At 41.4% G+C, this 15503-nt stretch overlaps 1 protein-coding gene across 1 annotated transcript in view; it reads right to left on the reverse strand.

Annotated features, from left to right (window-relative positions):
• Positions 1–15503, reverse strand: part of LOC309591782 (von Willebrand factor D and EGF domain-containing protein-like) — a gene marked incomplete at its 5' end in the record, with an annotated part of 180394 nt that overhangs the window by 10854 nt on the left and 154037 nt on the right. The window contains one exon of the mRNA XM_082314548.1: positions 14737–14832. Coding sequence (XP_082170674.1) covers positions 14737–14832 — 96 coding nt within the window. The remainder of the gene's footprint in view (positions 1–14736; positions 14833–15503) is intronic.

Here is a 15503-nt window from a genome sequence, read left to right on the forward strand (position 1 = left end):
CCCAACCTGCTTTGATATAAGTAGATGCCACAGGCAGATACCCAAGGTCCTCACCTCCTGTTTCTCCTTGCCTGTAAGTATAGGAACGCCCCATCAGAGGCAGTGTCGTTTAGAAACATGGCAGTGCTGGGATGATGGGAGTGGGAATGATTTGCCTTTTACGTGGAAGAAGGCATTTGATAGCTGGGTGGAAGACAATAAAACCATGTTACATAGCAAGCGGCTGGACTGGAGTACGGGAGTGAAGTCAGGAGGAGTCTGACAATGAAGGTTTGAGATCACATTTGTCTCGAATGGCTCCTGCCACCTTTAAAGCTTTATGGGCACCATGGGATTTCCCTGTGACTCATTACCAACAGCGGTGATCAGCGTCAGTCCTCCCTGCTTGCAGAGCCGGGCGGCTGTTGAACACCCAGCTCTTCCTCAGCAGGGAGCAGGCTCCTTGCTTCTGCAGGCACCAAGGGGCCTGACAGCTAAAATGCAGCGTTATAGTGCCTTTGTTAGCCTTAAGGTTGTGATTTCTTTTGGCACATCAGCAGTAAGAACAAAACTTGAATACTAATACTATAGCAATTCTAATTTTCAAGTCATCACTCTGTACAGGGGTCTGAAACTACCACAGCCCCCCAAAGACCTTTGCTGTAGAAGGTGGAATCCTGCAAAAAGCCTCAAAATAGGAATGATTATTAAGAAATAGCATGCAAAAATACAGCAACTGTTGTTTGATGGGAGAATAACCTTCTGTTCCTCTCTTAGGTATGATCAGGCATTTTGAGATAGGTAGATTTAGATTCCCTAATTATTCCTCTGATGTACTGAAATATTGCTTTTGTAGCTTTTTATGTTCTGGTCTATTCCTTCAGTGCAGATGCTGCTGCACTGGCAGCTTTTGGTGCTACATTGCATTGGTTGGCTGCTACGTTTGCATTTTGTTCTGTGCCAAGCCTCCTGGTTCCCTCAGCACGGTGACCTGCCCTCAGGCAGGTCAGACTTACCCACGCTTATAAGGGCTGCTTGGACCCAAGCCCTTAAACTGTCATCCTCTTTTTCCTTCTTCCCCGCCCCCCCCCCCCCCCCGATTCCTTGCTATAATCTTGGCCTCTGCTTACTAAGGCTAACGGGGATCTACAGTTCTTGCTGAACTGTCAAAAAGTGCTGCAACCACTAGTTAAAACCTAGATGAGTTCAAAGTGTCATGGCAACCATAACTCTGAAATAATTTCATCTTTTATTTTCCCTCTTCCTTTTTCTCTCCCTTTTCATCTCATGTCTCCAATAACGGACTTCTGACCTATAATCTTTGTTGTGTTGTATTTGACTTCCCATTTCAATTGTAACACAGCTCAGATATTCAGAATTTAGAAAAGATGACCCCAAACCATAAAATTTGGTTCTAGATTTCAAATGACCTTATGCTTTGTGATATTCACAGACCATGGTGTCCCCAATACTAACCTGCTGTCCCCAAATCAGTTGAAAATCTGGAGATTGATTTTGAGATCATATGAAACTTGGACAATTTCTTCCCCTCACCCCTTAGAAAGTAAAGCCAAGAAAAAGTAACTAGAAGCAGAGTAGCAATTGTTCAAATGGGTATTTCTCCTTTTTTTTTTTTTTTTTTTTTCCCTTACATTTTCTGTGTATTTTTAACCTTATACAAGCAATTACATTTTTAGATATTCCTGGTTGTTTTGTACTGATAGCATATTTTTAAAATTGTGGAACAACAGACTCTTCCTTCAATTACAGGGAGTCAAACTAGTGTGCTTATTCATTAACTTTTAGTTTTCAGTGTGTGTATAAGTGAACTTGTTCCAGCTCAATTTGCATTGTAATTCAGCAAAACTTTAAGCAACAGGTGAGGTCCAGTCTCGATTTGAGAAAAACATCTCAGTTCAAACTGACTTTCAACTTGAGATCTGTTTTTCTCTTTGTTCAGCTGCCTTACAAATGAACGAGTAACCCTGACAATGTAGCGTGAACTTCCTTTACGTTGTTTATTGCTTATGGCATCTCTCACTTCAGTGATAAATCCAAAGGAGTTCAATTCAAAGGGAACTAAGGCAAGTACCAAACCTGTTCTGAACTGGAGGGGCACTTCTGCCTGCCTGCCCTCCGGGGCAGGTACTTTCTCTTCTTGCTAGGGAAATCACGAGCACCTTTATGTAAACGAATGCAGTGTTATCTCTCCCCTTTTCCTGTCTGACACCTCCACTCCGTTCTCCCTTTCTTTAACTTTCTTAAATACAATTCCACCTCAGTACCCATCAGGCACACTTCAACATTTGTTGATGATAACTAGTTTGGATCCTTTCTAGTCCCACTCCTTGGCCTCTGTGGAGGAGCTCCAATTTCAAAATAGCAAACAAAAATGTTACAGCCTCTCACAGGAAAACTAAATAAATTATCAGACACTAGGAGAGCAAATCGAATTATTGTAATCCTCCCAGGCACTGGCATGACTTTAAAAAGACTCACCTTTCTTTTTTCCCCCTCCTTTTAAAAAAGGCCTGGCATCTTGACCCAAAGGCAACAGTGGTTTGATAGGTATTCCACCTGCCTTGGGGGCTAGCCCTAATGACATGGATACAGACACATTCATGTCTTCCCTCTGTTGCAGTTTGGCGGGGTGTATCACTGGGGATAGGGAGAGTCAACACATCCTGGGTGCAAACTTGCTGGCAGCCAGTCAGTATCACTAAAGCCTTAATCCCATTCCCCTTGCTGTCAGTGTCGACATCTCCATGCTCTTCAGTAAGAACAGAAGCACAGAATTTCATACGCATATGCAATAGAGTTAATTCTATAACATGCCACAATTCTATAAGGCCACTGTTTAAAACTAGAAAGGACTTCCATGATCTTATGTTTTCCAAAACAGGTAAGGTAGATAAGGCAAGCCTATGTGGAAGGTGATAACGCAGGTTAAAGAAAAAGCATGATTACGTGTTGTATTTCAGGTGAGGGGTGATTTTGATAAGGTAACAAGCAGCTGCAGGTGTTAAGATAAAACATAGGTGTTGCACAGAACATCATACAAAATGTACGGAATTCTTTTGTGCACTGAAAGGCATTCACAAGTTGCTAAGTTTTCTGTTTTATGCAGCAGCTATTTCTCTTTGATGGCTTTAATGCATTTTGACCTTACAATCACTTAAAATTTCCTGTGACCCTTTTCATAGCTTATCCCCTGTAGGCTGACTTGACCCAGAGAACTGCTTCTTGCAACTCTTTTTATCAACCTCCATGGAGCTCCATAGTTCAACTGTTCAGCCCTAACATCTTCAAGGTAGTCAGACCTCCTGCTTTGTCAGCTAAAGGGAAGAATTTTCCTGAAAAATAAATAATTCCAGAGATTACTAAAATTCTAAGAAAAAAACCAACCAACACCTGAAATGTGGTGTATAAAGTCAGGTAGGTCCTCCTGGTGTAAGTAGCACCAGCAATGGACACCTGCAGTTCCAGGGTCTTCCTTTGCCTGCCCTTCTTGCTGTTGATTTACAGTAACCGTTCCCCTAAAACACACACGGTATTAAGCAAAATATCCCTGCTATGCAAAGCCAGAAGGGACTGGGGGCAAAGTTAAGCACTGGGATGCTTTGCTGGACTGCACATACTAGAAGCAACTGAGAGTAATCTCTTGTTCTAACAGTCACAATATTAGCCAGCAGTATCTGCTGGTTAGTAATTAAAAGAAGCCAGACATTTCCTTCAGACTCCCATTGCTTCTGTGGGTTAGGAGGCAAAAACTTTTCAAGTTGAACCAAAGCCACCTTTTGATGCAACTACCCCATTACACCTTTTCTCGCTAGAAGTAGATAATAATAAGTAGTGAAAAGCTTGTAATTTTGTTGAAATAAGACAGTCTTCATCACCACCCTCATAAAGTCAAAACAGAAGGAATATTAAATCAGGATCCTAAAATCTTGGCAGAAAGGGATCCTCTGCAATGTTTCAGGAGTACGCCTTGCCACGGCTGAACATCCACGTCCTTTCCTGACAATGAGACTGCACAGACTATTTCTTTCTGAATCAAAAATTACCTGTCATCACGTATCGTGAGCCATGCTGCTGATGAGGAGACAGTGCGTCACGCTGCAGTGCTGATTAGAAGATGTAGTTTTCAAGACAACTTTTCTTTCTTTTTTTTTTTTTTTTTATGCCCTGTAGAAGCTGAGAAAATTGACCTGCTTCTGGATGCATCCTGCCTTTGGATGGAAGAGAGAAAACAGCCTCAAGCAGTAACATCTGTGTGGGCCAGCTAAGGTAATGCATCAGGCTATAGCTTACTGACAAGGAACACAGAAATGCGGCCAAAAGAACCCCTACTGGCAGATACATACTTTAACGTATCCTTTAAGTCACCATCCCTGTGCTGTCATTTATGTGTGATTCACAGGCGCTGCTTTTATTTCTGGCTGCGGTTGGTTTTGGACTGACTTCTCTGTGGGTCTAGTGCATATTTCGACTTGCTCTTTCTACTGCTCTTTTGAGGAGCAGGCAGCTTGATCAGTTGCAGTTTTGGCTTTTGTATGTGTACATGTTGTTTTAATGTTCATTTTCTCCTTTCTGCTTAGTGGTTATCTTGATTTTGTGTGACATTCTCAAAAACAAAGAGCTGTAGCTGGGGAGATACGACACAGTAAGGACACAGAGCATGGGACACATTTAAAAATAACACTGACTGGTCTTGTCAGGAAAATACAGATGACAGAACTCAAGCTGAGAACAAAAATAAAACCAATAGATGTGAAAGCAGTGGGCTTTGTGTTAAAACTGGCACTTCTAGTCCTTTTCCAATGTTTATAGGTAATGTACATCACCTATTGATAAAACACAAAAACCGGGGAGAGGCTCTGTGCCAGCAATGGTATGATCATGACACTGCAGCCTTAAAAGGTAGGGATGTTGCTGAACTTTTTCATAGGACAAGAACTGGAAGGTCAGGTCAGCAGTTTCACAAAATAGCACGGTTCGATTGATCGACTGGAAAGAAGGTTCCCCATCTCTCTGGGTGCATTATGCATCCCAGCAGCACTGCTCGAATGAAACATTATCCTGGCTGCAGTAAGGAAACAATTGGTTGGATGCTTCTAGGCTCCAAATAAAGATTTGATCTTGCTGAACGATCTTTAATCCTTTGAAAAAATGAATAACAAAATGGGTGTGTTCGGGCAAAAAAGGGTTTTTCTAAAAAAGAGCACCATTGTTTGGATTCTACTGCCCTGACACTAGCAAAAACTAGTCGAGGTAAAAAATGTCATTCTCCCCTTTAGAGGGTATAACTGATGCTCAACAGATCATTAGCGAGATGGATGTACCAATATATCTGTTGCTGTGAAGGTCCCAAATGTACATAGCTCTGAAAAACATGTTATGGATTCGGGACACTAGCAATTTCTAGTCTCCTTTTTTCTACTTCCAAGGGCAGTAAGGAACTAGTTTTGCCGGTGCTGAGTTTTAGGCACGTATGTTGTTCCAGAGCTTGATTTTCTCTGAAATTCCTCATCTATGTTGCTTTGGATTTGTAAATAAAGAAATAACTTTCTCTCGAAGCTCTATCAGAGTAACCTCAGATGTGCGATCCACTGACTGTCAGTAATTATAGCCACAGATTAAATTTTAAGAAGAGGGAATATTTGTCATGTAATAAAATTGTTGGCAATTTTTGTGCAAGGTTGTTCTAAAATTTGGATCCTTATCCATATCAGGCTACCAATCATTCTGAGGTTTGCTCATCCCTATTTTTCGCTTCATGTATCTCTGACAGAGATGCAAAGCACTTCTTCAATAAATTACCTTTCTGAATAGTAAAAATAATCTGGTAGAAACCTCTGAGGGATGCAGTGCGGGAGAACAAATTACTACAAGACACAGAGGGAGCTGTAAATGTAATTGTGATGGGTGTGGTGACAGTTTGCATTTATAATATATTCACTTTACCACGCAGCTCTAGCAATATGAGTTAGTTTGCATGACCTAGCACACATTTCAGAAGAAAAAATGGTCTGAAAAATTATGGATCATATAGATAGCAGTGCAATGCCAGTGCTTTGCCTAATTGTGTCTGGTCTTTTTTCTGATGCGTACTCTGATATACCTATGAGGCCTTTTAGAGTTATTAAAGCAGGAAATAAATCTAGTTTAGGTATTAGTTCAGGAAAAAAAAAATGGGAAAAATAATGAATATTGGATGGCAAAGCTACTGAGATGCTAGACTAAAATCTGAGTGTTGTGCATAATGTACTGCATTCCTCTTTGCTCTGTCATGTCACTCTCATTGGACAATAACATTTTCCATCAGTTAAAGAGGATCCTGATCTCTCCATCTGTACCTCCGAAAGATTCCCTGGTAGTATCTGGTGGGTAAGACTCCTAAACCCCAGGAAGCTGTGGAAACCAGTGAGGGGTTGCCACTCCCAATACAGACAGGGGGCTCTCCACTCTCCTTGGACTGAAATATTTCACCCTCTGGGTCTCCTGATCTTCATTTCGCTTATTTTCTCTTGTCAGGTGAAACTCTTTCTAGAGGTACAATTGTATGATGTTTAGATAGCTGCAAAATATTTCAGCGTCTTTCAGAATGAAAGCCACTATAAACAAAATATGCATGTGCAGGTGCACATTTATGTATTTGAGGAGTATTCTGCTAGGAACTGTCAGATTTTGAGATCATTAGCAAAACCTTTTTCTCATTTACTGATTGGTTTTAGTCTGCAACACTACTAATTTGAAAGAGACTGTAGCTATATACTTTATTCTCATCTTTGCAACTGTTAGTGTATAATTAATGTGGGGAATTGTAAAGTATACTCTCAGCATAGCTTATATTCCCATCTTGTTAGGGTCTTGGGTTTGGTAACATTTTCTCTTCATTGAAGAATGCTCTGTGTTTTATTAGGTCAGTGAACCATTGCAGCATGTGTATAAATTGTTCTGTTGAGCTACTTTCTTGTCATGCCTGAATAAGAAGTGAAAGAGGATTCTCATATACATTGTTTTCCTCTGTTGATTGTTTTTGCAGCTTCTGTGCTTGCAGTATGACCTGCCATTTAGGCACGTTTTCATTGCACTGAGTGGGCTAAGCCGTCGCCTGTGCTTGATGCAATTTGGTTTATTTTCATCTCTACAAAGGAAAAGGGAGTTTCGGGCAGAGTAACCCAAGAGAACCGTGGCAGCATGGGAGACGCAGTCTCAAGCCAAGAAGAAGACCAGCCGCAGGCCACTGTGGTCCAGCTGATAACCCAGCCGCAGAGCGAGGACCTCAGGTGGGACCCCAGTCAGAGGGTTCGGAAGAGGACTGCTGTCTGCATTGGCACTGCACTAATCTGTTAGTCATCCTGTTATCATCTGTCTTAGAAAGTCAGCTAAGGCTTACTTGGGAATCGATGCTGGAGAGGATTGTCTTGCCAATGTCTTTTTGTGGACAAACAGACAACATTAATCTCCAGAACTGTCCGTCCTCCGGGCTTTTCAAGTGGTAGATCCCATGCCCCTTTTTTAAGAGACATTTAAAAAATATTTTAATTAAAAATAGACCCCCAAAAATGTTGTTTCTTAAATCAATTAGTGGAAAAAAGCACTTATCCTCACACAGAAGCCCACTGCAAAGAGAAATGCAGTAATTCAGGAATTCCTGCTCTTTAAGTATGCATTTACATACAGCAGCAGGTCTGACACATTTCGTCAGTGCCTTTAAAATACAAGTAAAGGAATACTTGCTCAAAACCAGATTTTCTACTCTAGGAAAATTCATGCTGTAGTCTGTGAATGTTTTGCCTATGGAATGAATAAAAATTTAATAAGGCTTTTGGGCTTATTTAGGATATATATTCAGTTCTTACCCAGATATATTCTTGTTCTCTTCCTGCAAAATAAATTTAGACAACTGCATATGCTCAAACCCCCTATTAAAATAAATGCATCAGCTACATATAAATGAACAAAATGTAGCTTTTAAGAAAGGCCAACTAATGATTTTGTCACAAATCCTTACTAAGAGCAAGCAGGGAGGAGCGCTGCTTTGAGCGCAGACCACAAACTAGGCTGTGCCTTGAGTCACTGTCTCCTCTTTGGCTCTCGCTTTCTCTGGGAAGTCAGAGCTCTCCCTGTTCCCCCCCGGCAAGATGCGGGGATCATGCTGTGTTCAGCTGAATGGGAAAGACAGTAGTAGCCCTATTTTTTTTTTTTTCTACATCTTCTGTTGTATTTCCTTCCCAAGGAAGGAAGATGACATCTAATATGAACCTATTCTGTTACATGGGCTGGAAAATCAAGTAAAAACTGAGACCAGCGTTTCCTTTTCCTGTGTCTCCAGACTGTGCAGCAACCAGTCAACAACCCAACCTACCAATCTTTCTACTTCTGTTACAAAACTAATGCTTTTAGCAGTAAGTTACAAGTCTCTGCTATGAGCAGCTGTTTATTTATTTCCAGACACCCACTGCCCGAGGATATTGGCCATCCAGAAATCTTAGACAAATAGGTGTTGCTTATGAGCACGTCCCTGACTTAGGAAAAGCAAGTCTAATGCAAATGATTACTCCATCCATTTAGATGAGATAAGTGGATTGTTCCCTGTGCGGTTGTGTGGGAGGCTATGCTGGACCTCTGGTTTGCACACTGGCTGATTTTAGATGGCTTGAGTCAATCTGCCTACTCAGTGAAGATATTCCAGAGAATATATCACCCGTTGTCAGGATGATAACGCGGTAGAAGTCTAATTTGTTGAGCAGTAAAACTTCCTGCTTATGCAGCTGGCAAGGCAGTAATCTACAGAACCATTGCATGGGAAGGCTGGAATATGGGAAATCAGTGACTTTCACAATATGACATTGCTTAGCAAAAAGCTGCCTTTGAAACCCAGTGTTCACACTTCCAATTAGTTTGCCTCTAGCTCTCATGCAAGTAAAGTCCTCATGGTACTGGGAAGGAAAAAGAGAAGGGGAGGGAAGAGGAGCAAGCAGAGCTGGAAGAATGAGCGTGAGTTTTATTGTGCACTGTATATTGACTATAAATCCTGCCTGCAGGAATTACTGAAATAGAGAAATAGTTATCTACTAACTTTGAGATCCAATCTGCAAAGTCCCAATGTCAGTGCAATGATTTATGTGATACAAAGTTGTCAGGATTCAGCCTGACACGATAAAATAGATGCATGCAGAAACACGGTCTCTCTGTTTTAAACCGTATGTAAACTCCAGCTAGCTGGCTGCGAGACGAGTGGCAAGAAGGAACGCTGCTGTAAGCCAGGCCGGGGTCAGGCTGCAGATGTGCTTGGTATTCTGGAGAAGGGAGGAGGAGGATGTTCAGCACTGTTCTCCTGTGACCTTTGCTTGCTGATGAGCTCCAGAGGGAGCTGTGGCTTGCCTTTTTGCTCAGAGATGAACTCACTAGAAGCGGATAGCAACAGAGAAGGGATAAACGTGCGGGCCCACAAATTCCTCTTTTGCTCCCCTTCTCTTCACTCCAACCCTTCACAAGAAAAGTCAGCTTTTATTAGCTTTCCTTTTTAAAGAGTTTTTTCTAAAGCACTCCTATGAAAATGCGTTTACTAAATAAATGACATGTAATCTATTTTCTTTGTAATTTTTGTAAGGATGTAGTAGGAATCAGTGTGAACACTGCTTTAAAGCCTCATGAACAGGAGTGGTATCCCAGGATTGTTACAGCTGTGCATTTTTTCAAAAGGTAGTTTAAACCCACACCGAATAGCTTTTCTTTAGTATTAACGCCGAGTATGTTTGTTCGATGCAAAGTCTATCCAGAAATATATTTTATTTTGAGGTGCTGCCAGCATTTGCCTCTTTCCACTCAACAAGACTGATTATACTGAAAACAACGCGTAGCAAGTGAGGATACAAGGTTGTACAATTGCTGAGGCATAACCATACATTTCACTGTCAGCTCTGACACCTGCTTGTCCTGGGTGTGGGTGGCTGGTTTGCATAATCACCAGGCAGTTATTTATCAGTAAACACACCAGGCAAACCCTTATATTTCAGCTGGCAGCCAATCAGACCTGGCTGATTTACACGTTTTTTTTGAGATTATGTTTATTTACATACAAAACAAACACAAACTTTCAGGCTGAATGCCTTTCTCTGTATACTAAAGAAGCAAAGAAGAGTAAGCCTGAACGGCAAAGGTGTGGTGCTGCCACTCCGTCCTGCGCGTTTTTAGCTGTCAGGCAGAGAGCATTAGAAATGCCAGACTGTCCAGACGGGGATGGAAGTGAAAATCCTAAGGCGCGTTGCCACATATTTAAACTAAACCCGTAGCATATTTGGGCTCAGTTTAGAAATAACCTGTCTTTCATTGGCTGCCACGGCTTTTAGTTTTAATTATCTCCTTCAGTTGAGAATCTGAAGCTGCCAAAAGCAAACAGAAGCTTTTGTCTCTTTGCCCATGCAGGTGAGATATTAAGAAGGAAAGAGAAATGTCTAAAAGCAGTGGAAACAATGCCAGAATATCCAAGGGGTAAGTGACCAAAAAACTGATTTGACTTATTTTTATCTTTGCCTCTATACACTGTTCCTACTTTAAAAAAAACTTCATAAAACAGGTATCATGACAAATATACAGTTTGTTTAGAGTAGGTGAATTCTTTATTCTGTTAATTCAATTACGGATATTAAGGTGCCTTTTTATGATATTTGTTAAGATGAAGGAAGTACTTATGAGCTTGAATTACTGGAGAAAGACACCCACAACTATTATTATTATTATTTTGTTGACTCATCACAAGGACAAATGTCTGTCCCACTTGACCAGCTGCTACTTACATCTGAACCATAGAATCATAGAATCGTTAAGGTTGGAAAAGACCCTTAAGATCATCGAGTCCAACCATTAACCTGGCACTGCCAAGCCCACCACTAAACCATGTCCCTCAAGCACCACACCTACCCTTCTTTTAAATACCTCCAGGGATGGGGACTCAACCACTGCCCTGGGCAGCCTGTGCCAGTGCCTGACTGCCCTTTCGGTGAAGAAATTTTTCCTAATATCCAACCTAAACCTCCCCTGGCGCAGCTTGAGGCCGTTTCCTCTTGTCCTATCGCTTGTTACTAGGGAGAAGAGACCGACCCCCACCTCACTACAACCTCCTTTCAGGCAGTTGTAGAGAGCGATAAGGTCTCCCCTCAGCCTCCTCTTCTCCAGGCTAAACAACCCCAGCTCCCTCAGCCGCTCCTCATAAGACTTGTGCTCCAGACCCTTCACCAGCTTCGTTGCCCTCCTCTGGCCACGCTCCAGCCCCTCCATGTCCTTCTTGGAGTGAGGGGCCCAAAACTGAACACAGGACTCGAGGTGGGGCCTCACCAGTGCCGAGTACAGGGCCACGATCACGTCCCTGGGCCTGCTGGCCACACTATTCCTGATACAAAGTTTCTGAGTTGCAAAACACTCAGTTCATACATTGGGAACAACCCTAATGTGCAAGTTACCTCCAGGATGGACATCCAAGTGCTGACTTCCTTGACTTAATGTAGCTCCATCAAAGGGGTCATCCCGAAGTGTGTTATGGTACCATGAGCCTGCAAACCGTAGCATCCCTACTGTAATCAGGGCTGTGCATGGCAGGGAATTTTCCCCTTGCTCTAACTCCGTGTCAGAGCATATTAAAGCTGAAATCTAAGGGTTTACTGATGCTATTCATATCATTATTAGTAGCTTTCAGAGATAAGTGTGCAAAACCTGTGTACTGCTGTGTAGAAACAATGACAAAATTGAAAAGACTGTCAGTTTCAAGCATTCAATGCAGGTTCAGAAAGGTAATATTTTTGTTCAGATCACTGTTTCTGAAAAGACTATTTCTCAGTTTTTATGGTTCATGGGAAATTTCCCAACCCCACAAATATTCTCCCAAACTAAAGATCAAGAATGTGAGGCTGCTCTGCATGTAATAGATGGGTAGCAAACTTCTTCAGATTTGTCTTAGTCTTAAGTTTACTCGCTCTATCTTGATAGGTTTTGTTAGGCAGGTAATAAATCCACCCAAAATTTCTAAGATTAGAGACTCAGTGTAAATACATAGTAAACCTGATTTGCTGTCAGAGGTTTCTGAAACTGTACTAGAAGTGTAAAGGGACTTACGGACACTGCAAACTCATGTTCAGAGAGCAAAGAACAAGTAATATAATGATAAAATCCCTCACAAGGAATTGTTTTTCTCATTTTGGCTAAGCCAGCTATGCATGTGTCAGCATGGGGTAACCTGGCAGTCATGGGTTAGATGCCACTGAGCCATGATTTGGGCCACAGGTTCACCTCTGGCAGTTCCTCTGAAAATGTGGTACATGGGCCTGGGGATTTGCAAATGGGAGCTGCTGCAGTATTAAGCTCCAGTAAACTTTGTTTCTAATTATAGTTTTGCTATTGTCATATGTGTATTTCTTTTCTATGCAATTACCATGGCAAGTAATACATCCAGAATAAAATCATAAGTCTCACCTAGGGCACAGCTGGGTTATAGAAGGTCCTTGAAGGCAAACAGAAAATATGCTCAAATCCAGAGAAAATCCTCTCTGTAAAACAGAAATCTGCTGTTTTTTTCCTGATTCCTTCCTTGCCATACCCTTCCCGGGAAGGTTAGCAAAAGCAGGGCATGGATCATCTCCCAGCTGGGTTTCTGAGCATTCAGGCACACAGTCCATGGGGCTGGTCTCACCTCTACAGAGTCCGCAGCCCAAGCAGCCGCAGGATTATCGAAATCTATTTGATCACTGTGTAAGTAGATACATACACTGCTAGGGATACTGCAAATGAGACAGAATGAGCTACATGACGTATTAGCTCCTTTTGGAATGTAACATGGATATTGTGGTACTTTTTATACATTTTATTTAAGAAAAAAGGGGTTGGGTAGTGGAAGTTCTTCATTCTAGGAATTTATTTTCCACTTTTTCATTTGTCTGTGTGTAAATAAGTTAGGAACACATGTCCATATATATACTCCTAGCCCTTAAGTGTATGCCAAGTACGTCAGCGGATCCACTAATCAGGTCAATGCCTGATTGAAAATGATACCTAAAAAAAGGTATGAAATGCCTTTGGCATTTGAACTTCAAGATGTATGGGAGTGAGCAGCCTCCAGCCGATGGGAGCACTAGTTTTCTCCATTTTGGGGGGGGGAAGGTTTGCAGAGGTCAGCTGAGGCTTACTTCTGTTGTGGGCCCTGCAGTCCTTTGCTCCAGGGGAGCAAAGAAATCTGGATCCTCTGGCAGAGGAGAGAGAAGCTATTTCATAGGACAACAACGATAAGACATACAGCTCTAACAGCAACTGCTTGCTATGAAGGGCTTGTGAATAAACTATTTCTTTCTATGGATCATGATACCTGTCCCGTATGCCGTTGATTGTAAGCAAGAAAAAAGAAACATTACTCAACCTTTTTTACCTATTAACAGTCAGTGGCCAGTAAGAGTAAGCAAATAGTAGCATTTGCCTTCTGCTTAATCATGTTTCTATTCATTCATCACAGACACAGGTGCTTTCTTTAAGTTTTTATAACACTAGGCTAAATAAAACAGATTATATACTGGTTATTGAAGCAGAACAGAGGCTGAGATTGGACAGAAAAAAAATATTTTCATCACATCAGAAAGCTTTTTTTGCAGAAGACTTTACCAAGATGGGCAACAAAACCTTGCAAACTGTTTGAAAGTGGAAAGAAACATGGTGTGGGTTGGTAGTAGCAGCTGGAGCATTTAGGGGAGTGCTTTGCTAGACTGCAATCATGATCACCTCTTTTTCCTTTGATCTGTCTGGAGATGTGGTGGTATGTTTAAAGCTGGAAACAGCACTTTTCTAATGTTCTCTAACCTCAAAAACAAGATGCCAAACATAAGGTTTTTTTCCTTCTTTCTTCCCTCCAGCTTGTTCCTGCCAGAACAGACTATTCAATTGTGTATTTTGCAGCCAGGCAGAACTGTGCATCGTGATTCTCCCTGCTGAAGGAGGAGAGAGCTGTAGTGTGGGGATTGAGAGGGCTTTTGTTGCTGGAAGGAATGTTTTACTAGCTTTTTTTCTCTGTGTGTGAGAGACATAAAGTGCTTTGGAAACGTACAGATTCTTCTTGCCAAGAATGGTTGTTTTCACAGCTCCCCTTTTGCCAATTTCAAACTGGTTAAGAAATAATAAAAAAAAAAAAAAAAAAAAGTTTTCACATACATATCCTAAACTCCCTGGGTGACAGATATTGTTGAGCAATAGAGTCTGTAAAAGTGCCAAAATAACCTATTTCCCCAGAAGAATAGAAGAATCGAATATGAATACCGATGCTAAGGTGAAGAGGGAGTTTTCAGTGAAAAGAACAAAGGCAAGGCTGAAGCGTTATTAACCAACTGTCTTAATTAAGCTAGAAGTATGATGTTCTAATATTTTTAAGGATCTCAGTCAGCTGCTCTGCCTTTGGCTTTAAATTTTTCCCCAAAAAAATCTTTAATGCAAAATAACTAATTCATCTCCAAATACGAGTGTTACTCATTCCGAATGCATGAAATATTTAGAGAGGATTCTAGCAAAATGTTCTACTCCCAACATTGACTTGACTTAATGCTATTCTAATTAAGAAGTTGGTTTTAGACATAACGTAGTGCTATATGTGCTCTGATAGAAATATAGGAGATCACAGCATTAATCCAGACTAAATATTCTGTTGAACATGCACAAAAGGGAGAAAAATTGTTTATGAGTCAGAGAACATTGGAAAGCAATGGGAAGTTTGCAACTTACTTTTCTGACACCTTCTTCCAGTGTAGCCCTCGGTACAGGAGCACACATTGGTTCGAACACAGTGACCACCGTTCTTACAAGGGGGAATGCAAACAGCTAGTGAAAGGAAAGCAAAAGTTTGTGAACTGAAATCACGCAGGGGATCAATGTTACCTCAATTTAGGCTCCTTATTTAGGTGCCTGTTTTGGGACACCGGTCTTCAGAGGCTTTTTTCTTTAGTCGGGGTGGAGAAGGTGTCTGTCCAAAGGGTGATTCGGGCAGATGCCTAGCTGGAGATCCTGATTCTCTCTTGTTTGTGGAAAGAACGTGGGACATGACTCCCAGCACTTAAGGGTCTCTCTTAGATACATGCCGTTAAGTGGTTGGAATATTCCTGAGAATGTCTTATGTTTTTAACTTTCTAGCTAAAGGCTTCTGCCCTTGAAATTATAGATCAGTGTTTGATATTTTCTAACTTGGTTTTGGTGCTATTTCTTCTCCCCTTCTCAATGAAGCAGAAGGAAGGGCTTTGCTTTTCTTCAGCATCCGTCCTCTATCTCCCCATAGCACTTCCATATCCCACAAATGTGGATATTGATTTTCAAGTTTTAATTCTGTCTAAACCATAACGCTTAGGGAGAAAAAATCCAAATCACCTAGATTTTGAAAATCACCTTCCATGTTGAACCTCAAGAGAAAGATCATCAAATTACAGAGTCTGTATCATTTTCACTCTCTCCTTCACCCCCAACATCACAAAAACAAAGAGCTTCCAGCAAGCTCCATT

The sequence above is a fragment of the Platalea leucorodia genome, assembly GCF_965183815.1.
Source record: "Platalea leucorodia genome assembly, chromosome: 5".
NCBI classification, from domain to species: Eukaryota; Metazoa; Chordata; class Aves; order Pelecaniformes; family Threskiornithidae; genus Platalea; species Platalea leucorodia.